Source organism: Podarcis liolepis (genome assembly GCF_965112155.1).
Source record: "Podarcis liolepis genome assembly, chromosome: 3".
Taxonomy (NCBI): Eukaryota; Metazoa; Chordata; class Lepidosauria; order Squamata; family Lacertidae; genus Podarcis; species Podarcis liolepis.
In genome coordinates, this window is record NC_139557.1 from 106199053 (window position 1) to 106223743 (window position 24691).

The window sequence follows — 24691 nt, forward strand, 5'->3', positions numbered from 1 at the left end:
GAAGAAAACAAAGCAGGTCATATGTTTGGGTAATAAAAGTAATAAGAAAGCAAAAGGGATGAGCTTCTGATCTCCCCACCCAAAATTGTGTAATTTTGATACTGGGTTAAATAGGTCAATGGAACATTTGAGACAGGCAGCTTTGAGGCACCAGGGTGGTCTTGGCTGGCTGAAAGCCTCGTTTAATAAGGATGACGACGAAGCCCAATTTTATCTTAAATAATGTGGAGCATTTATATAGCACTTTAGAATATATGAAACACTTCACTTATCCTTACGACATCTCCGTAAGGCAGGCAAGTAATACTCCTGAATTTCAGGTGGGGGCTGAAGCTGAGAAGTTTGCTTAAGGTCATCCAGCAAGTCCTGGTCAAAGGAAGATTTGAACAGACGGCTTCCCAGTGCATGCCGTTAGCCACAAAGTGAGACCAGTTCTCTGATTTCAGGCTCAGTTTGCGATCCCGGGCCCTGTGCCCCAGCTCTTTGCATGGGTCCATCACTCACCCTCCAGCCATACAAAAAGCACTGACACACAAGGCTACCAAAGTTTAGCTTCCCCGCCCCCCGTCTTTATAAATTCAGAGGTGCTGCTTGTACACATGAAACTGGGCAGCAGCGTTTCAGATCTTGCATTGACCCCTCCTGCAACAGGCACAGAAAAGTCTCTGTTCTACTCAGTCCTATGAGATGTTGGATGGCCACTCCTTGCCTAGGCGGGCAGAGTTGTCTTCATTTCCCCCTCCTCTTCCAAGCAAAGAGTCTGACCTCACAGAAGTCCACACTACTGTAAAGGCAGCGAGTGCTTGATTATCTCATATATATATATATGGAGTTCCCCTGGATGCCCAATGGAGAAGGGCAAACCCAGTCAAATTTCAAAATATGTAAGACCAGGCATGCTTTTCTGCGCTCACAGCGGAGCAGAGAAAATGGCTTAAGACAGGGCACCTGGTTCAGCCCTTGGGTTAATGGTGAGGGCCAGGCACTCAAAATGGCTAGGGATGTAGAGAAGTTGGGTCTTGGTAAGTCCTTGCTTGGTTTGCCTTTGATCCTAGACTTATGCGAAGCACATGCTGGCCTTACACCAGTTAGTCCTGAGATTGAGTTTCTTTTGTTCCTATTATTCTAGTTGTACTACCGCCATAGAGAAATGTAAGCTGTAGTGTCCAGCAGCACTGCTTCTCTGTAAAGCGCACTGTCCAATTCTGCATGCATGCTGCCTTTAAGGCGAGGTCTCGGCAAAGTTGCAGCTGGAGAGGTGTGGCAGCAGGATGGGCAAGTAGAGCCCTCCTAGCGCTGGGCTACAAAGAAATCTCTTATGTGGAGGTGAAGCAGTGCCCCTTTCCTGAATAGGCTAAACATTCATGCACAGTGAAGGAGACGGTAGATGATGTCTGCAAGGCGGGGGGCCGAGGGCAGCTGGGAGGGGGAGCAGGAGACCAGATTATCCATGAGAGGAGAAGATGGGTCGGCTGATGTTGCTGTTTGTCGTCATTGCTGCAAGCTCCCACCTGCAGAGACAATGGGCTAGAATTAAACACAGGTACAATCAAACACAGATCCTGAAGCTGAGGCTCCAATACTTTGGCCACCTCATGAGAAGATTAGACTCCCTGGAAAAGACCCTGATGTTGGGAAAGATGGAGGGCACAAGGAGAAGGGGACGACAGAGGACGAGATGGTTGGACAGTGGCTACCAGCATGAGTGACTAAACTGTGGGTGGCAGTGGAAGACAGGAGTGCCTGGCGTGCTCTGGTCCATGAGGTCACGAAGAATCGGACACGACTAAACAACAACAACAACAACAACAGTCAAGATGTTTCAGCTACTAAACATGGTGGTTGGATGGTGCCGTGTACGCCTCCTTTCGGCAACTCCTGCAGCCAAGCTGGTGCCAAACGTATTGCTCTGCTTTCCTTTGGACCACATCAGTGAGGCTGGGAGAGGGGGTCTTGTCGTCTGGACAGCCTAGGATCTCCCATACACACTGCCCCGGCTTGCGCCCCAGGGAGGTCACTTTGGTGCTGCTAATGCAGCGGTTTGACTTCACCCCTGGAGGCGCACTCCATTGTCTTTCAAGACAGACAGATGCCATCAACAACGACAAACATGAAATGGGAAGATTGGGGGAAGAGAAATCAATGGCACAGTGTGTGCTTTATGTGCCGAAAGTCCTAGGTTTGAACCCTGGCATCTCCAATTAAAAAGATCATGTAGCAGGTGATGGGAAATACTTCTAATGGTACCAGTCGGACAATATTGGGTAGAGGGGGAAATAGTCTGCCCTGGTAAAATTCTATCTCTTGTGTAGTATATAACAAGTGGTTTAGATCAGTGTTTTTCAACCTTTTTTGGGCAAAGGCGCACATGTTTCATGAAAAAAATCACGAGGCACACCACCACTGTGTGCGGAGAGGGAGATGTCAGAGCCCCGCTGCTCTCTATGGGGAATCGGATGAAAGCGGACCCCCTGTCCGCTCTCATCCGATCCCATCCGATCTGATCCCCACCCAGGACGGATGGAAAATAGGGTGGACACAGTCCGGCGCCCGCCTAGTGGGCAAAAATTTGACTTTTTTTTTTAAAAAAAAATCTTTCGAATTTTTCAATTTTTCCCACGGCACACCAGGCAACATCTCGCGGCACACTAGTGTGCCGCGGAACAGTGGTTGAAAAACACTGGTTTAGATATATTGAACATCCCTGCATGGGGATAAGTAACTTACCTGATGTCATGAGGGAGACAGGACTGGTCGAGGTTATACTGTATCACTGCCAGTTTACAGAGTGTTTTTAAGCTGGGACCTGAAGAAAAAGAAGCATACAGTATGATGATAAAACTGCCCTTCTTGGAAGCAGCCCATGAGAAGCATAAAAAGTAAGCCAAATTAACTGCACTAGGCAGCTCCCTCAATGGGACAAGGAGACAGTACAGCTATTACAGCTACTTTGACCAAGCTTTTTAATGTAAACACACCAGGAGATTCAACCTAGGGGAAGCGGTTACCAAAGGCAACATAAGGAGGAAATGTTCACATACTGAAGTCTAAGATGTACAGGTCCGAGTGATCCATCAGGTCAAATTCATCTCCCATGCCTTCCTCTGGGGATGGGCTGTGGAAAACAAAGAGAACCCCATCAATCACTGCAATTCACTTCAAATTAAGGCTGTGTTTCGGATTCTTCCAGAGTTCTGAACTATTCCACAGGGCCTCCCTGAATTCAGTGTTACCTAACAAAGTGCAGCTGCTGATAGCAAAGGCTCTCTTTAATAACCTCTGTGCTTACTGCTGGCCAAGCCAACGCTGTTTGTTTTCAGTTCCTACTCCCTTTACTGCCTTATGTCTAATGCTGCCATCTATTCCTTTAACCTTCAAGATTATTTCCTTTACCTCTGCCCTATTCTCTGCAATTCAAAAGGATTTTATCGTAGATGTGTCAGGATGGAAATAGTCTCTTTGCAACGAAGTCTTCCCTTCCCCACTTTGCTATTCCTGCATTAGCAATGAGACTGTGATATGTATTTATTTCAGTCTATGAAATTTATTTGAAACACGTATACCTTGCACTTCTACGTACCCTGGCAGGTTACAAAAATGAAAAACAACACTGGATTCTATCCCTACAACTTCCTTGCAGTAGTTTTTTTTTTCTCTCTCTCTCTCCCCCACCCACCCCGCCCCATGCCTCTGCCCAATAGATACAAACTCCCCACTCTGTGTTACTCTGCATCAGTGGTTCCTTAAATGTCCCTTGCACATTTGTCTTGGAGGACCTCTTAATGACTTCTCTGCCTTTTGTAGCCACTGTAATGCGCTGTGCCAGATGCTGTATGATTTTTAATAGCATTTTTACAGACACATTGCAGACTACCTTAATGAAGCTCACGAACTGCTCATTGTCTGCAGACCATAGCTTGGGAACCCCAACTCTACATTAGCTTTGCAATTCCCTCCCATCTTATATGAACTCCATTCAAAGACACACTAGACTCCCTCGGTTCTCCTCTCAGCACTGCCGATCAGAATCCCATCATCAAGGCAACAGGTTTGCCTTAATCACTTTGCTTAGTACCAGGAATAATTGTGGCAGCAAATCTCTGCATGCTGCACGCTAAACCTCTATGTGGACGCAAAGAAATACCCCAGATGAGCATGGAAATGTAGCAGATCTGTCAGCCGTGGTTTAAGAAAGGAGAAACCTGAGCATGTTAGAAAGGGGATACTTTGGGGAATGGGCTTGACCTGTTTGTACAAGCTTCTGCCCAGTTGCTTCATTTGCTCCAGCCTCTCTTCTTCCCTAGCAAACAAACAAGGCTCCTTGCTCTGCCCTCGCAACAGCCAGGGCAGGATGTTCCTGCACCATCTGGAAATTTCATTATCGCAGAAGGTCACAGAGACCCCTAGCAGGCAGCCAACTTGGGAGCAGTGGGGGAGGAATCAGATTTAGGTTGTGTATTTGATCACTCCACAACACCAGTGACGTCTGAGTTCTTCTCTAAAGTTGAAAGGATTCTTTCTTGCTGGAGGTGTGGGGTTTTTAACCCACCAAATCAACTCAAATAACAGATACAGGGGTTGGCAGACTCTTAAACAGAATAACAGGCAAGTGACTGGGAGAGAAGCAGATTCCTTGCAAAAAATAAACAAACGTAAGTCAGTCTCTTTACTGCTGCCTTACACTAAGGGAGGCTCCAGACGGTCATTATTTTGTGGAAGGGATTCAAGTGCATCCTTGGAAAGTTAGGTTTGGACAATTAAAGCGGATTAAAGCACTCTGCTGTCTTAAAAATTCATTTTTAAATAGAAATAATTTTGACAGTGACAAGGAAGTGCATTGAAAAGTGTGGAAAGAATGAGTGATTAATGGGGAGATGCGTAAACACCCCACAAGCAAATCAGGATGAATGCTCACTGTTGTATATCCAACATGTAAACTAAATCTAAATTCTCAATGAAGACTGAACATAATCTAGTCTCCACATGAACCTTATGCAAGGAAATCTTTTGTAAACCACTTTGAGGTTGTTGTTTTTTTACAATCAAACAGTGTATAAATGTTATTAAATAAATAAATAAATAAATAAATAAGGTAGGTAGGTAGGTAGGTAGGTAGGTAGGTAAATAAATTGGTGGTATGGAAGAGCCATAAAATCAGAGGACGGAAACAGTCAGAGTGGATTATAACTATGTTTCATCTGCCTATAGGTACATCATCGATATTACGTAACTGTGTAAATGACTGCTTTGTGAAGACCTCACTCAAATCACCAATATTTGGAGATAAATAAGAGGTTTCATCTTTCTGCCTCATACAGCTACCATTTTATGCACTAATGGCCGACTCATTCTCCAAAAGCAAATTCTTATGTAGCTCATCTGGCACCATCCACAAACTAACAGGGGGTATCAGCAAGTGCAGGAATACATAAATGTTGTTATTCCTGCAGAATACCCTCCCAACAGATGTTAAGGAGATAAATAACTATACAACTTTTAGAAGGCAGCCTTGTTTTAGAAGTTTTTTTAACGTGCATTGGAAGCCAAGGTGGCTGGGGAAACCAAGCCAGATATGTGGGGTATAAATAATAAAATTACTACTACTACATTTGAGAGAAAGAAAAACCTCTAAGCGGGAGCTCCTCCCCCGAATCAGCTAATAAGAACTGAGCATTTTCAGTGACCACAGGACACTGACTGTCGGGTGGAAAAAAATTATATATATTTTAAAAAATCAGTGGTGGTGGTGGGAAAGAGAATGGAATATCCTGTAAGCTGGCACAGCTGGCTAGAATCCTGCACAGAAGAATTACTCATGGCAACATTTTGTTGAAGGTCCCACTTGTAGCTCTGAGTGTTCCTGCCATCTATTCACAATCTTCTCTGGAATCTCTGCTTCCAATCTAATGGCATGGCATTTATTGATTAAAATACTTTTTCTGCCTGGCCCCAGTGAAATAACACAAATCCCTATCTCTTTATAGAGTTTTCTACATGCTTAATCACTTGGCTTCTCTGCTTCCCCTCAGCCTGTCAACTAAAAAACAACAACAACACTTTAGGTATGGAACCAAAATATGAAACCATTCTTAATCATCAGAATATCTGACCTTCTGCCATGGTTTTTCACACTTGGTCTTGAAGGGTTTGCTTTGGCAAAATGACAGCACCCTGAGAACAGCGGCATAAACTCGGCTTTCCCCAGATACGTAACAGCCTTCTCAAGTAATTGCTAGATTAGAGTGCTGTAAAGGATGTGAGTAATTCTAAAGTTCCTTGGTACTACATTTTACTGACTATGCAACTGCAGTAAATTTCATCTACTTTTGAATTTTTCATTCATCATGTTAGCGCCAATATTTCCTTTTAGTTATGGGTTGCAGATGCCCGTTGTCTTAGTATCTACAGCCAGGATGGCCAACTAGCAGCGGTTGGTCTCCTGAAGCAATTTTATCAAATTTCAAATCAAGTTGTGGTGCAAAGAAGCAGCATTCTGCATTTTCATTCGCAAAGAAAATAAATATTTTCAACTTGTGTATATGTGGGTGAGAGGAAGCAAGTGTCTTCACACTTCAGTGCCACATCTCTCTTTTGATTTTTAGAAATGGATATGCCCAAGCATGCATGTGCCCCAACTCATAGAGCACTTACTTCCAATTCCTTTTTATTTTATATATTTAAAATATTTTTAGCCTTCATCTCCTTTGTGCTCAGAATGATTAAAACCAGCATTAGTACACTCAACATTGTGCAGTAAAATATACTTCTAGCCTTTGTACCTCTATGTCTACTATATATTTTGGAAAGTGGTTCATCTGTCCGTCTGTTTTCTATGGATTTGGACACCTCTGAAGATATCATTGCCAAACATGGAGGAACCAGTTTTTGTTTACATTTGGATAGATACCATCAGGCACCACTTTGAACCAAGATGGCGGACCAAACCATTCCAAACTGCACTGATTTGGACACTTCTTCTTTTTTAAAAAAATGTGTTTTTATTAAAGATTTTCTTGATTTACAAAAGTATGTGCAATGTCTCTCTCTCGTCCGTCCCCCCCATGTAACATTTTTACAACTTTTCATATGGCTAACCTGATCCAAAACACCCACCCACCCCACTCACACATGAAATCAAAGACCACCACAGCCAACCACAAATGAACAACCACACCCTAGGCCAACCCCAACCTCTCTCACCACCAAAGGAACACAAGTGAACAGCAAAGAACCTGCACAAGCAACACTGACACCAAGCCCTACATATATTAAGTAAAATAGAAACATCGTCACCCGACACTCCCATCCTCCCCCCCCCCACCTCTTTCTCCCTTTTCTTCCTAATGTCTCAACAAATGAAACTGATTTGTAAAAATGATTTGGACACTTCTGAAGATATTGTCACCCAATTTGGCATGAAAGTTTCTGAGACTGAGGAGCACGTTTTGGTCTATGTTTGGAAACTGTCAAATACCATTTTGAATTAAGATGCTGAACCAACCTGTTCCAAACTGCTGCAGGGGGACCTTTTGCCAGCATGCTACTCAAAGGGAACATGTTGAGGAAGCAAACATCAGGGGCAGGTGTGAGGCTGAGGACCCAAGGATAGAAGAGGAGACCTAAGCCCAGGACGAGTGGGGGGGGGGGCAGGGAGAAGAGGAGAGAAGAACCAGCTACCAACAATGTGTTGGGCCAAGACCAGGGATCAGTTGGTAGTTCACCATTGGTTATTGCACCCATGAATATGGGAGTTGGTTGATGTAGGAATCAGTTTGTAGAGGGTAGCGGTGAGTGAGGTGGGTCCAGCTAAGACAACTGCTTCTCATAAAGCAGTGCTGGTGGAAGCAGCAGCGACGGCAGCTGGATAAGTGCCAGCCATTGAGTGGTAGGAGGTGGCGTTGTTGTCAGTGGCAGGAAGAATGGCTAGGGCATGAACTACACTGAGGGGCAATGACACAGAGGAGTGGGCAAGCAGGCTTGGCATGGCAGCTGAGCATGTGCAGCAGCAGTGCAGGTGCGACCATGTCAAGGGTGAAATCCTGTTGGCTGAAGGGGTCTGCTCCACCAACTTGTTCCCCATGAGGAACACACTAGTGAAACAGGACTCAACAGGACTGAATCCTTTGGCCAGTTTGGTTGGTATTGGGGTGGGTGGGTTGGAGATCAGGGACCTGTGCACAGCCCTAGAAACTACCACATTATATTCTATTATCAATTTATAAAATGGATCCTTAGGATTCCTGAGCAATGCTGGTTATTTTCCACCATTAGTGAATAAGAACAGAAAATATGGTTATCCTTGACCTATTGTTTCTATAGAATCATTCAATTCAACACTGGGTCTAGTACAGAGCCTTGAGTATGTCACTGGTGGGTTTTAACAAGATAAACAGCATGCTATTCATTTTTACTCTTTAGTTCCCTTTCTTCCTGACAGCTTTTAAATATAAAACAACACTCTGGTGTCCAATCCATTATTACCTTGGCTTCTTCAGCAACCAGCAGATATTTTAGTTCCTATTTATATAGTGCTTAATAGATATATTCAAGTAAATTCAATAAAGCTAGGACAGAGGATTCATGTTTTATGATCTTCGGGATCCACAGGAATCATTCTTAAAAGAACAAGGTCCTGTTACCTGTCCATCAAAAAACTATTAGCTAAATGAAGGAAGAGTACAATGGAGGAGCTGTGTGTGTGTGTGTGTGTGTGTGTCTGTCTGTCTGTCTGTCTGTCTGTCTGTCTAAGGAATGCAAATCAAAGTCACAGAAATATGATCAAGAAACCTACCAGTTCAATGCCAGAGTAAGGGTCTCATGTTGGCTTAAGATACACAAAGCCAGGAAATGAGAAGATAATGCCTGATGCCGTAACAGACATGCTCTGTCACCAGTAATGATGTTGTGCGATGTCTCAAACTGCGCTTCCCTATAACTTGCCCTCCATGCACCCACACTTGGTCCTAGTCTTTCAGGTCCAAATCCAGGTGGGGGAAATGAAGTGTCTGGGACCAGTAAAGATGCTCCACATTGTCCTGGTCCTGTATTGCTTTATGAAGTGTCTGGACCTTGTTGTATTTCTAGAATAATCCTCCTGTGAGTTGCTCCATGCCTGTTGTTTAACTGCGTGAGGAGGACATGGAGCCCTCTTCTCGTGCCCTTCATCATCCTTACGCTGGCTGACCCCAAAGGAGGTCTTTGTGCGGCAGTATAGCAAGACTGAATGACCTGGGAGTTCAAATACCTTATTCTGGATTTGGAACTGCAACATGATGACAGAGATAAAAATACCGTATTTTTCGCTCCATTGGACGCACCGGACCATAGGAGGGGGAGAACAGGGAAAATTTTTTTTTTCTTGTTCTCCCCCTCTAAAACAAGGTGCGTTCAAGGTACATTCACCAGAGCTTGTGGGGCTGGCAGTGGGGGGAAGTGCTGCTTTCCCCCACCGCCAGCCTCAAAGATCCCTGAAGCCTTTGGAGCGTAGCGCCCCGCTGCCCTACAGAGGTTTGCGTGCAGCCGTCCCCAAGCTAGAGCAGCGAGATGGAGCCCTCCGTCTCGCTGTTCTGGCTTGGGAACAGCCTTGCTAGCTTCTGCAGGACAGCGGGGTGAAGGCACCGTCCCCAAGCTAGAGCAGCGAGATGGAGCGCTCCGCAGTGCTCCGTCTTCCTGTTCTGGCTTTGGGCTTAGCGGCGCAGCCTGCATTCGCTCTATAGGACGCACACACATTTCCCCTTAATTTTTGGAGGGGGAAATGTGCGTCCTATAGAACGAAAAATACGGTACTCATTCAGAACCTTTTTGAGATTTTCTCCAGCAGGCTTGCCACAAGACATCTGGGACTGCTTTGGAACCTGAGATGCTAGGTGGGGATAAAACAGGCTGGATGGTATGGTGCTGCAGTTGAAAACAAGTGGTAAGTAGAAGGATTAAGCAGCCTCTTCCAGCACACCACTTCTTTTCTTCCAATTGTACCTTCCCAACAATGTTATTAACAAACAAGGATGGGTGAACGCAAAGGAAATCTTTAAGGTCCTACTAGACTGCCCCCCCCCCCATTCACTTCAATACGAATAGGCTCCTGGCAGCATGCAAAAAAAAATTAAATAAATGAAAAGACACTGGAGAGAGATGAAACACCACAGGACATAATTCTTGAGGATGCAGTATGAAGTTGATTCAGGTTTGCACAAATATTTCAAACACCACCTAGGGTCCACACAGCCGTTCCATTACCACAGGAGGGTTAAGACAGATGCATAACAACATGTTATACTTTAAAATCAAATCTAATTACCGTAAGCTACAATTTCCTCCACAAGCTAACAATTTTAGGTCTCAGATTAGAGACATGTGTCAATGGGATATTCTCACTTTTCTGCCAGAAAATGGAAGAACAGTTGGCACTATTAATTTTTGCCCTGACAAAAGTGCACATAAGGGCAAAGATATTCTTCCAATAGCTTCAACCTTAGCAGGGACAGCACCTGTTGCAGAGCAGCACTGTCTATCTGAGATCACGAAAAAGCTCTTTCAAGCACCACAGCTCTGCAGTTTCCCAGCCAGAATAATCTAACCTTAGTTCACATCCACGTCAGGAAACCCTAATGCACTCCTTATCTTTGTGAGGGAGAAAAAAGCAGTGTCTACTGCATTACAGACAAGTCTTAAGGGCTAAAAGACGTCAGAGTTCAAGGCCAAAATGATTATAGAAGAATAATGCCAGACATGGGGGTGAATGGCTCCCATGAAGGGATAACCTGGGGCACCTACTACTCTGTTATCAGCCAGGCTCTGGGGCCAGTCAAGCTGGTGGGTCAGCTTGACTGTTTCACACTGGATGATCTGAGCATCGGTTTGTGCTCCCTTAACAACTTTCTATACACTTTACTCTGCTGAACTTAGGTAGGAAGAGTATCAGCAACAAGAGACAATAACATCTCTCACAGAACTCCCTAGACAGTAAATGCAAGGCCAATAAATTAATTTGAATTCAAATCAAATTAATTTGTCAGCCACCACTGCATATCCTACACACATGCAACACTCCCAGGCCTCTAGAAATTTTGAAACGGAGAGCTTAAGAGCATCCAATCACATTCAGAATTCCTTCGGGAAGGATCAAATAAGCAGTAATACAGTTCTTCTAGCAACCTCCATCCATCAACACTATGCTGTACATTTGCAATACAAGTGCCTTTTGCTGAAGTCCTACCAAGCGCTGTTTGGTATTACATATGGTACAGAACAAATGAAATGGGGAACTTCAGTCCCAAGATATCACACATAGTAATCTCACTGTTTAGGAAGTAAATGCATATGATGCGGTACCTATTTATCTACTTGCACTGGCATGCTTTCAAACTGCTAGGTTGGGGGAAGCTGGGACAGAGCAACGGGAGCTCACTCCTTTGCAGGGTTTTGAACCGCCGACCTTCTGACTGGCAAAGCCCAAGAGGCTCAATAGATTAGACCCGTGTCTTTTTTTAAAAAACAAAACAAAACTTTTTTTGCTATGTTGTTAGCTCATGTTTGGTTAATTTTATCAAAATTACCCTGACCCTATTCTATTTTGTGGACTCTCTTCTTCTTTGGGCAAGAGGAGCTGCAGAGGGCCACCTCCTCCAGGATAGGATCTATTTTAAGAGTTGACTATCTAAACATTCAACATCCAGCTATGAAGTTTGTATATATGTCTGAATCAAAGTACACATCTGCTAACATGTTTGTGTTTGGTCACTGTAATTATTTTTACACTTAAGCTTTACAATCTGTGTTTCCTGCCTTTCCATTTCCCTCTTATCTTACTGCTAACATATTTTTCTCTCTCTCTCTTTCCACCCATGTGTATGGCTATATATCCCTGCCAACTCAAGACAGAATTCCATGCACCAGACAAAGTGGACTCTGGTCCACAAAAGCTTGTGTCCTAATAAATTTGCTAGTCTTTAAGATGCCACAAGACTCTCTGTTGTTTTTGCTGAACAGACTAAAATAACTACCCCTCAGGAAATGGGATAGATATTTATTTAACAGAGCCTGCAGCAGATCTGAGGACACTGATTTGTGGTCTGCAGCTAAACTGTTGAGATCTTCTCACTATATGCTATACCAACAGAAAACACCACAGAAACATCTGAAAATGGAAAAGTAATTTCTCACCACAGAACTGAAGATGAGATGAGAGCAGAACAATTTCCAACTGTGTACATTTAACCCACTATTAAATCCAGTAAGTGGCTTTTGTGCTGCTTATGCAAAACACTTCTGACCAGAAAGAACAGCAGAACAGAAGAAATGTGTGGGTACACAGTGCGGCAAACTTATCACTCTCACCTCTTTTAAAAGCTTATGGCTATCTTCAGGCGAAGACTGCAAACTAAATGTGAAATACAGGCTATGCAAAAAGCAGGGAGGGAAGGGCTCCTGTGGGTCTGAATAACAGACAGATAAGATTTAGCTCTCCCTATTTGATGCCTCCTGTTCCATTTTTCCAATGGATCCAGAGACTTGCTGGCTGTTATTTTTCCACTTATGTTCCCTCTAATCCTTGCCCTGTGCTGAAATTTTATCTCTTCCCTCCCCCCACCCCACTTCCTGGTGACCTGTCACCTTCAGGACAATACAAGATGCAGGAACCTCTTCATTTACAACAACTTCCTGGAAAAACGTCTTATCAAGCCAGCCAGCTCCAGAGCATACCTGATAGCTACTCAGAGGAAGTGAGCCAAGCTCCCTCTCCACCTCAACCCCCCTCTCTGGCCTTCTTATCCTCTCCCGACACTATAAACAGTGTCTTATCAAACCAGCAAAAGATGTGGGAAACTGTAACGTGCAATAAAAGTTGTCCATCCCCCGTCCCCCCAAATCCGGACACAAAATAGGCACTTCAAATGCACTTTTATTGTGACACTCCAACAGTGAAGAATGAAGGTGGGAAAACCACACTGAAGAAGCTATTGGAACTGTTATTTCATTGCTTTAATATGCTCATAGTAACATGCTACCTTTTCACTTAAAATGATAAAAATCTAGCAACATAATTTTGAGAAAAAGTGACTTTTCTAACGTTTTGAAATGGTACATACTATTATGATAGACAATAACACTCATTGTTTAAAAAAATTGGACCATTCTCTTTATTTAGATCTAAAGGTATTATACTTAATATAAAATATGTATATGCAGGGTACGCATATCCTTCTCTTTTCTGCAGACCCAAATTTATAATAATAAAAAGTAGTGCTATCATTATTTTGTTCAGTAGTGTAAAAGAAATGCTGGATGTTCCCCACATCTTTCCGATATCAAAAGTGACTTCTGTACTATCCTTAGTTCCCCTAGCTCACAGGCAGGGTGTAAGGAAGAAGCATGTGAAGACAAGTAAAACATTTTTAGATCAAATGACCTAATTAATTATCATTATTAAACATATTTACCGGCAGTCTTGTAGGGTTAGAAACCCTCCCAAGTTAGGTTGCAACAATCAATATACAATATAATTAGCAGTAAGATTCAAGAATAATAAAACTGTAATACACAATGCTAGGAACAGACAATAATAATAATAATTTTAGTTACAGATAGGTAGCCGTGTTGGTCTGCCATAGTCAAAATAAAAAAATTCGTTATGTTGCAGTTTCACCATCTGAAGAAGTGTGCATGCACACGAAAGCTCATACCAAGAACTAACTTAGTTGGTCTTTAAGGTGCTACTGGAAGGAATTTTTTTATTTTTAATAATAATTTTATTATTTATACCCCGCCCATCTGGCTGGGCTTCCCCAGCCACTTTGAGCGGCTTCCAAAAATATTAAAATAATGTAATACATTAAAAGCTTCCCTAAAAACAAGGACCAGCAATAACACCAAAAACATACCCTCCCTGGTAAATAAATAACGATAACTTTAACAAATTTTAGAATCCAAGAAATAGTCAAGGTACGAAGGGGGGGGGGGCATAATGCAGCCCCACTGGCAAGCATTCCATAAAGTGAGACCACCGCCAAAAAAAGTTCTCTTTCCTTCCTTCCTTTGTTAGACACTTCATTTTGCCCAGGGTAACCCAAAGCAACTTAAAACCAAGCTTCCCTGAGTCTACCAAACTCAGAATACTGGATCAAGCCAAAGGCCTGTTTAGGCATCTTGTACTCACAGTGGTCAACGAGATACCTATGGGAAGCCTGCAAGCAGGACCTGAGTGCAACAGCACACGCCCCACTTCTGTTTGCCAGCAACCAATGTACAAAAGCATGCTCCTTCCATCCATGCAGGTAGAACTTAATTATCACGGTTAGTCGCACTGATAGCCCTATTTTCCATGACTCTGACTACTTCTTTTTTAAAGCCATCTAAGCTGGTGTTCATCACTATCTACTGGAAGCAAATTCCATAGTTGCTATGTGCTGTGTGAAGAAGTACTTTGTCTGTCCTGAGTTTTCCAACGCTTCACTGTGTGGCCCTGGGTTCTAGTATCCATAATGGAAATAGGTGTGCAAGCAGGGCTTCGGATGATGATCAGTGTGTAGGCTGAGATACGTGAAGGTAGTCCTGCAAGTAACTTCATTCCAAACCATTTACGAGGAACTAGACTGAAGAATCTGAAACCCAGAAGTGAAATACAGCCCCACCAGGCCTCCGTGTCTGATCCTTGGGACTTTCTTGGGCCATGCCAGCCCTGCTCAGCTTCCTCCTCAAGTACTTTGTGCCTTGCTGGAATGTGTGCTTCGGTTCTGAAAATACCACTTGCTTGCCTGGATGGGGAGAGGTGTATGTGGGTGCAGAAATTAACTTTTGTGGGGCTGGAGTGTAGCCTACTGTGCAAAGCTAAGTGTCACATTCATTGCCACATCCAATTTTGCCTTTGGCCATGCCCACCACTGGCATACGCCCACCAAATGTTGCCTATGAGGGGATGCAGCCCTCGGACTTTAAATTGGGCTTGAAATGGCATTGGCAACCACTGCATCAGCACAGGATCCGATTGCCTAGCCTCAACATCCAGCTGGCTGCGTTTCGTACAAGATGAAGTTTCCAAATCATTAAAGGCAGCCCCACATGGAGGGGCTACTCCAGACATCTGATTAATATTGTGCTACACTAGAGTTCACTCTCAGTGAGTGACTGACTGTGTCAGGCATGGCTAACATATGGCCTTCGAAATGTTGCTGAACTACAACTCCCATTATGTCTCACTATTGGCCATGCTGGCTCCGGCAGGTGGGAGCTGGGAGTCCCAACAACATCTGACATTCCACAAGTTATCCACCTCTGCTGCAGAGCAGGACAATTTATGGATGTTATCAGAGACTGACACAACTTGACTGGATGGTTTGTGACACAGATGACACTTTGATTGGAAGTGTGCATCTCTGTGTGACAGAGGGAGAGCGAGCAAGAAAGATAGATATGGTGCAATAGCTGGGAGATTGTGCTTCAGGGGGAGGTGTTTGACTTTATGACCTTCTGGTTCTTCCCAATCTCATGAGTTAATGGGGCTGTCTAAATAACATATCAGATAAGTCTTACTGGATCAGATCAATAGCTCAGTCCATCATCTGAGATATCCTGCCTTCAAGAACGGAAAGTATAGTTTGCTATACGGGAAGGAAGCCACCAGCCCTAGGCAATGATATGGAAAATTGGTTTGTCATTGTTGGTCTCAAGTTTCTGATATTCTCAATATTGATGTACGTCTTCAACCTGGTGATGCCTAACAAAGTGGATATTCCTGGCCTCTGAAGCTTTTACCCTTACGAATCCAGTGAGGCTACTGAGCCCTGTCATAACAACATTAATGAGATGCTTATGAAAAAAATAGGTTATGTTATTATTGACACTCACTGCAAAGGAAGTTTAAATTATATTTACAGCCTCTTACATGGGAGGCTGGCAGAGTCTTCTCATGCAAAAATCTGATCATATCAACACTTCTGTAGTGGTAGAAGTATTGCAGCTTCAGATACTCCCAAACCATTCATCAAACACTTGTCTGAGCCTCTTGCTCTGCTCTTCTTTTTCTTTAAGACAGACCAATAGGCGAGACAGTATTTTGTCCTGAAATTATGTCTGTTGGCGGTTAAATCTGTTTAGGGGTTTCTTGAGAACACTCATTTTAGTTTTAGGAGCACCCTAATCTCATCTTGCCTGTCTTTAAACATTGCAAGTTTATTAGTATAGAAGGAGTCACAGTGGAAAGAGCTTAGTAGGTTGTGCTTTGAAACTTTCCAAGTAAAACAGGTGAGAAAATAAATTAATTTCTAATAAACATTTACTTTATCTATATTTATAGATTTGTATACTTAACATATGGTTACCATCAAGAAAAAGCTCCTATGCCAAAAGTTCTGCTGCACTCGCGTACTTCCTGGCTCATAGCAGCTGGTAAGTATCTAGATCACTTCTAGCCAACTTGTATCTTGCTGAGGTCACTGCCAATGTTTGACAACTCAACCCCCAACTCCAGCATCTTTCCTAGTTAGTAGACCCTTTAGCTAAATTCAGCTTTGAAGACAGAGGTAATTCTATCACTCATTTAACATTCACTGCCACAGATAAGTCCCAAGTTGCTTCCTGGTTTTACATGCCTTTCTGCATTGTTTATGGTGCCCCAAATGTACATTTGTTTCCTCATCTGCAAAGCACTGCCCACACCCCTTTGCCTTCCAAGCAGCAGTATTTTGTTACTGAGAAAAATGTAATTTTCTTGTAGAGAATTGAACACATTATCAGCCAACTGGGTGAATGTCAGAAATTGGCTGTTGTTGGTGATGTGAAGAGCAATGAGTGGTGCTGTACAAGGAAACTGCTGCTAAGATGCATGAGATTTCCCTCTCTGTCTTGCCTTCCCTGTACAATGATTCCATCAGGGCACAACCATTGAACAAAAGTCCAGGGCACCAGACAAAACTGGCAGGTGGGCTCCCAAACACACAGGGGGGGAGTTACCACATTCTGAAGTGTACTACACCATTCCAGCTTATTAGGGCCCCCACTGCATGGCCCTTAAGTCCAGAGTCCAAAATTACCTAATTGTGCTACTGCCCCTGAATGAAACCCAAAGTGGGATCAACACCCCCCTCCCCCCAAAAATCAGCAGACATCCGCAGCATAACCCACTGAGATCTCTCTGATTAGGTTCAATTGATAGGCATAAGGGCAGGGAAGTAAAAGTTGAATGGGAAAAATAGGGAAGGGGCACACAAAACCTTTTGGCATCATCACAAAGCAACAATAGACTCACAGGAGCAGTTAATTAAGAGATTACAACAATAAAAATGACATTTTAAGGAGGTGGTTGTCACTGTCAGGGGAAAGCAAATACATTTTGTTCTCTTGAATTTGCAGTTAATGCATGTGTTACTTTAAACCATACAAAGCCACTGTTTTGTCAAGCAATCTAGCCAGCACTTGTTTGCAAGCTTCTATGTCTAAGTTAACTCTGCCACAAAGCTTAAGCCATTTTGTTTGCTGTTCTCTCCAGACAATATGTCTGTGGTTTTTCTCTCTCATCACTATTCAGCCTGTAAAGAGCTCTTGCATGCATAAAGCCTTTGAACTCCAGAAACTGCAAAGTCATTATAGCAATCTAATTCACCCAAGTTGCAAAGTCTGCTAATAGTCACTATTCTTGCTAAATGTTGCTGCATTTTTCTGAAGCAAGGACTAACATGGAACTCCAGGAAATGGGAGGAGATATCCTTTTTGGTTCTTTATGACATTATGATCCCCCCCCTCCCCGCTTGCTTTTGTGAAACTGAACATGATCCATGGAAAAAGGAGGAAAACTAAGTCTCAAACAATAACAGCATAATTTTCATATTTTACGGTATGTTTAATGTACAGTTTTTTAAAAACCTTCCTTGTCTCATGAATTTTTGTTACAAATTAGGGCATTAAATAATTCTATGTTGCAGATGGGGAACCAAATATAAGACAGCGTGACTTGTATGAGATCACTCAGACTGCTAGGGCTGACTACTCAGACTGTTGAGGTGTAATTTGAACTTTTATTCACCAAGTCCATTACTCTCTGCACTGAACTTAATGGTTCACAATGCTAGATACAATATAAAATTTTAAACCACATCATGCAACCTACAAATTGGGTGAAAATTCTACAAGAGTTCATAACTACTGTACTCTCCAATTGGGAAAGGAGGAACTGAGAAGCAATATAAAAAATATAAAAAATCACAAAATAGCAGTAGGCAGCTTCGGAATAGCAGAAGGAAACTCTGGCCTGCATACCTAGTTAGGCCTACTAGGCCTCTGATTTTGGCCTGCAAAGCCATTCTGGGCAAACCACACACCCTTGTCAGTCACCTGACATATGGCATCGGGCACATAGATCTGCTATCTCTGATCAAAACATTAAGTGTTAAGATTGGAGACAAGTGATCTCTTATATTCAGTGTTAGTGCTAAGTACCAAAGCGCTAAAACTGGAAATAAGCTTATCTCCAATTTTAGCACTGTGGTGCTTAGCCCTATTACCAGAGATTTTAAAAATTGTTTTTTTAAATAGCAGGGAGCATTTCTCTTATCTCCAATCTTACAGCATTGGATTTTGAACTACAACTCCCAGTCTTTATGACCAATGGTCAGGGATGATGTAAGTTGGCTTAAGAAATTGGCCTACAGGAGAGACTCGAGGGCTCAGAAGCAATCTCGTACACTAGAAATAGACTGAACAGAGCCTGTGGAATGATCAATGGTGTGATTGTGGTAAGGCTTGCTTTTGGTTCTTTGTCACTGCTTAAGAACTGAACAGTGAATTTTCAAATCCAAAGTCAAGACACCAAGAAAGCCAATCTGATATACCACTCACCTTGTGCCTCCAAAGAGGATGATCTTGTCCCCTACTCTACAACAGCACTGCCTGCGGCGAGGACATGGCCCTTTCCCTTTGGGATCAATTTTCTTCCAGGTAAAAGAAACTGGAGAAAACACATACACCATGAAAGCTGAATATTTCAAGCAATCCTGGTAAAGACAAGCCACATGAACAAGCTCTAGTTCTAAGAAGTTTACAAATTTAACACATAGAAACAAACCTGCTTTTCAGCAGAAACACTTGAGGTTTTTTGCTTGCAAGTGAAAAAGATGCTCAGGTTTCAAATATCACAGTCTTTTCTTCATGAAAAATGTTTGTTTGCACTCTTGAAATTTTATTACCAATGGGGCAGGGATCTTCTGGTTAAACAGAAAAACCCTGGGACAGCTCCCTGAAATGCCTGCTAAGGCTATATATTCCTTCTCACCAATAATCACAAACATGAAATGTATGCAAAGCTGTATGTTTCATTGTACAAGCTGAACATTTCCAGCAGTTAACGAGGAGGATACAGATTGCATACCTTCAAGTCACCCAGGACTGTGTGAAGCAAGAAAATGCTACATTACATCACAACTCCTTAAATAAAGGGAACTCTTCCAAATTCTCTTGGAAGACTAGGGATATTATAGTTCAAAGCATTCAGCTGTTCCGGTTTGCACTTCACTTAAAAAAACCCCGGATATTTATTGCATAAGGACCCTTGAAAAAGCAATTGCTTTAGAGGGCAAATGAGAAGAAGGTGACAACCGTAGAACTCAGAATTAAGAAACCACGCAGCATCTTCTGAAAACATTCTGCAGATTGAACTATGCATTAACTTTCTTTTTGAAGAGTACATGTGGGTGCACTGCCATCTATTGGTTAACTGCATGAAGTACAGAAGCCATAACCACTGAGACATCCCCACAGAGATGCCTGCTACCCTCTCTCCTTTATAGAGAGTGGAGATTGGCAGGTTAGTTGTATGAATATAATAAAGGCAGGACGTAGTTACTCTCTGGAGCATACACTGACAAACCTCCCCCATGAGCATCATTCTAAGGGTGTGGTGAGATAATTGGAACTGTGTGGCAGTAAACTGAGGACATACATAAGCATCACTTCACATCATTTAAGGTGGGGCCTTGCAATCCCCAGGCTGGTATCTGGATGCATGAATGGGCAGGTTGAGAGCTAATAAGCTGAAGCTAAATACTAATACTCCTGTGCACAAGTGATTCCCAGGAACTAGAGTGCATACCTGTTTTGGATGGGGTTGCATTCCTTCTGAGGGAACAGGTACATGTTCTGGGAGTTCTCCTTGATCCATCTTTGTCACTGGAGGCAAAAATAACCTCAGTGGCTAGGAGTGCCTTTTGCTATCCTTGGCTGGTTTGCCAGATATGCTAGGATAGCCTTGCCTAAACAATTTTGGATCAGGTTTTCTGAAAGAATGCCTTCTCCCACACAGGCCTGCCCATTCATGAAAATATTCAGAGGCGGCCATATTTATTTCATGGCAGCTTTGAGGCACCCCTGCTCTGTAGAATGAGCTCCCTACTCATGTAGTATACACCTGCTACAGTGAATTTCCACCTGCTGTTAAAACACATCCAATTGCTCAAGCTTTCTCCAGCCTCTGCCATCAGCTGAACAATTCCTAGGTACTGTAATTGCCATGTTCTTTTTACTGGATCATTTTGATTGTATATTGAATTATTTAATTGTATGCTGCCTTGTTAGTAGTGTAATGAGACACAGTAAATAAATATTTTAAACCAATGACATACCTACATATAATTAATGTAAGGAATTCACTTCCACAAGCTGCAGTGATCAGACAATGGATGTGTTCCAGCCAGCCATGTCTTCTTCCAGGGTACTCCCATCCTACAGCCCCTAGTTTTTCATGCTCAGTCCTCACTGAGTTGGTGGGTGTTTTTTCCTCCTCTTAGTTTCCACCCCGCCCCTGCCTGCCGATTTCCCCCCTACTTCTACAGACCCTGTGTTTCCTTGGGCATGCCGCTTACTTACTGGCTGAGCCCACAGCAATAACATTCAATCAATCCATCCAAGCTGAGCAGGGGTAGTGGCGGCGGCCTTAGCTTGGAGCTTACAGGTCAACTGCGGCATGGGGAAAGTCAAAGTGAAGGTGGCAGACAGGGGCTGAAGCAGCTAGCAGGAACAATCTGAAGTGGTCTCAGCTGCTTTTCAGAAAAGAGAATGTGTGGGCTCTTTGGATGTATGTACAGAATACAAGGGTAATTTAAAATTATTTTCTCATTCATTTTTAAACTCAGCCCTCTGAGGTTGAAAAGCAATCTTTTGATCTAAAGCAGAGCTTAGCGAGTTTCTGGCTAAGCAGGGATTTGAAGCTAGATCTGCTAGGACTATCCAGTACTTTAGTCTGTAAAATCTCACTGAAGGATTGCCGTTCTCTCTAGTGCTGAAGAAAAGGGTGCCCAAGAGGTTTCTGCACCATTATGGAGGCCTCTGCTATATCCTGCCCTTTCACACTGAGAGGTGGCAGAGCAAACATGACCATGCACAGGAAGGTCATGGCGATGTGTGCACATGTGCATGTGTGTGTCCCAGTTTAAGAAGCCTGGCCAGGGAGCATCAGCCCACTAGCGAAAAGCAGCTGGCCATAAAACATATTCTTGAAGAAGCTACACTCTTCTGAATCTCTTATTTGAGAACTCATTAGCAGTGAGCCATATCAGTACCACACAGCCACATTACCAACGGAGAGATGCAAATAAAAGGGTGGAGGGTTTGAAGCTCCTAATGGATATACTCATCCATCAAAGGCATGATCCAAAAGTCTACTGTGCAGTACTGCACGGTCAACCCCTGGCCTCCACAATCCCGAACAGGTACTGGTATTGCTGTTATTGTTGGCAGAGACAGCAACAGTTCATAGACAAAAGCTGCAGGGTCAGGGAGACTCACTCCAGGCTCAGATTAAGGAACCAGTATTTGTTGCATTACCTGGGTCCCATGTGGTGCCCCTGACATATGCCTGGAGCTTTATGGAGTGTGGCTGTTTAGCTTTCCCTTCCTCATGAGTACAATGTTGCCATTAGTGCATTGATCTCCAAATCAATATTGCAACTACCACTTCAGCTAATACTGTTAACTGGGTCCAAGACCTCACCACTCCTTACTGATGGAATCTATATGTGTTTGTGAACACATGCTACATGCATCTGTTGAACATATACATCCTACAAAACATATGGGAGCATTTGGGGCATGGAGGAAATGTGATTAATGCATAGCTGTAGCCCTGATCACAGCAGAGATTCTTGGAGGTTCCTGTAATACCAGTAATAAGAAGGAATGTCAATTAAAAATACCTGGATCAAATTTCCAGAGATCGTGAAAGTGTCTGTTCAGACGTGCATTGTAGCCACCAAATATATACAACTCTCCATTGTAGCCAACTGTAGGGAATAGAGAAATTACATGTCAGGACACCTAAAACGAAGCTCAGTTTCATATCAGTTACAACTGAAAAGTTTTTGTGCTATTCCCCTATGAACACCAGTTGTTAGGAATCACAAGTGGGGAGAATGCTGTTGCACTCAAGTTCTGTTTATGATTTTCCCATAAGCAATCTGGGTGGTCAGTATAGGAACAGGATGCTGGACAAGATGGGCCTTTGGTCTGATCCACCAGGACTCGTGTGTTATTGCATGCCACATTCAGAGCTAAGGTTGTCCATTTACATTAGATTAAAAATAATTTCATATTGGAGGAAGGAGGGAGGTAAGCAACTGACTCCAAATTCTTGTCCTCTGTTTTTCCATCTTGTCCAAAATTGATAATGGGCACCTCTCCCAATGGGAGATGCACAAGACTGATTTATGTGCTGATTCCCTGTTCATTGTTGCTTTCTAAAAACAACAAAGGCCACTACTTGATCTTCTGAAGACTTGTGCCTGATTGGCCAACTACAACTTTCTCTTTAATCTTAATTAGACTTCTCACGCTCGATGGAGTGTAATGATGACTTACATGCTGAGTGGCTCCTTCTGCCTTCAGGAAGGAGGGGAGTGGGAGGCGAGTCCAGCCAAGAGTTTGTGTCTGTGTCAAATACTTTGATTCGGTTACAGTAGATCTCATTGTTGGAGTGGAATGGCCCAAAGCGGTCTGCTCTTCCCCCAAACACATACATCTTTGTCCCAATTATTGTGGCTGAGTGAAAGTCTCTCCATCGAGCTGGTGTGCCCTGAAACAAGAGACTCCTGTTAAGTAAGTCAAAGGGAAATGGAAGTTACTTTAGGAGTAAAAGATATGAAAGGGGATGTAGGCGAAAGGGGATTTTGGGTGCTCAAAATTCTGTTGACTACAAACGAAAGCAGACAAAAGTTAAATGGCAAACAGGATCACATGCAGGACCCAAAGACATACTAATACCAATACTGACCTTTGTACAGATCAGACTCCAAATCATGTTGCTGCTATCCAATTTGTGGATGTCATTTGAAAAACAATCAGCCTGAAAGAAAGAGAAATTATTTAACTAGTGGGGATGCTGGATCAAGCACTGCCAGGCATTCTAAAGGCCCTTGGTTATTTTGCTCTCTAGAGATAAAAACAGAGTTTAATTCTTCAGCATTTCCCTGTGGAGCTGGAATATATTAAGGGAACTGAAATAGGTGGCTCAGAAAACAAAGCAGCTGTTCAGACTGACTCACATCAGTGCACACTATCCAAACAACACATTGAATATACATACGCCACTCCAGTTTATATACAGAAAAAAGAAGTAAAGTGAGAGATTAAAACCATGATTTACAGTACACTGGTTCTGAATGTCTGGTGTGAGATGGCAAAGGCTGCCCTTTGCCCTTCTTTCAAGTAAGTGCTAAACATCAGTATCTCTCATTAACCTCAGCTGGAGTTGTTAAAGAGTCACTAAGTCAGACCAGACAAGCCTTAAGCTAAATGTTCTGAGAGGAATGCATAATTAGCAACAACCTGTAAAAGATACTAGGATTGCTGGGTTTGCCAAAGTTTTGTAACACTTGGACCTACCATGGAGAGAGATAAAATCTTTGGATTTGCTGGTGAGTCCCTTAAATCCCATCACCATATTTTCGTTTGTTTCAGTACCCTGCCACACAGACTTTAATTAATGCTGTAAATCCACTGAAAACAAACTCATTTGCCATAAGATCTAGTCCAGGCTTCCTCAACCTCAGCCCTCCAGATGTTTTGAGACTACAATTCCCATCATCCCTGACCACTGGTCCTGCTAGCTAGGGATCATGGGAGTTGTAGGCAAAAAACATCTGGCGGGCCGAGGTTGAAGAAGCCTGATCTAGTCACTTAAAAAGCCAGTGAGATCCAGCTGCTTGTGTAGCACAAGCAGGTTAAATCTCTGCTCAGCCACAAATCAATGGATGACTTTTGGACACCATCTGTTCCAAATAACTCAGTCACCACCAGAAAACAGAGGTGGTCTATTATCTATTTTACAGTAATTGCAAGAATAAGCAGGAAGGGAAAACATTCTGCACATCTTACAAGCACAGTTATGATTGTCTTAGGAACTTGTGGGATCTCTCTCTAGTGATGGTGAAGACAACACTAGAAAGTCATCTAGAAAGACAACGCTTAGAAAGTCTAAGTCTGTTTCCAAGCATAAATTAACATCTGCTCATACTTCTGATGCAACATATCTCTTAGAAAGTTTGAAAGTTTTAGTCATCTGATAGGTCAGGGACTGTTTCTGTGCATATTATTATTATTATTATTATTATTAATTGAGTTTATACACCGCCCTATACCCAGAGGTCTCAGGGCAGTTCACAGAACAAATTAACATCTATTCATAAATTAGCTTCTATTCATCCTTCTGATGCAA

General features: G+C 42.9%; 1 protein-coding gene across 8 annotated transcripts in view; it reads right to left on the reverse strand.

Moving 5' to 3' along the window:
• Positions 1-547: 547 nt before the first annotated feature.
• KLHDC3 (kelch domain containing 3) overlaps positions 548-24691 on the reverse strand; it is a 45315-nt gene continuing 21171 nt past the window's right edge. For all 8 annotated transcript variants that reach the window (XM_083494690.1, XM_083494687.1, XM_083494685.1 and 5 more), the window contains 7 exons: positions 23249-23320; positions 22837-23050; positions 22176-22262; positions 18829-18937; positions 3042-3115; positions 2728-2806; positions 548-1511 (listed from right to left, as the gene is read on the reverse strand). In XM_083494690.1, coding sequence (XP_083350816.1) covers positions 1445-1511; positions 2728-2806; positions 3042-3115; positions 18829-18937; positions 22176-22262; positions 22837-23050; positions 23249-23320 — 702 coding nt within the window. In that variant the 3' untranslated portion in view covers positions 548-1444. The remainder of the gene's footprint in view (positions 1512-2727; positions 2807-3041; positions 3116-18828; positions 18938-22175; positions 22263-22836; positions 23051-23248; positions 23321-24691) is intronic.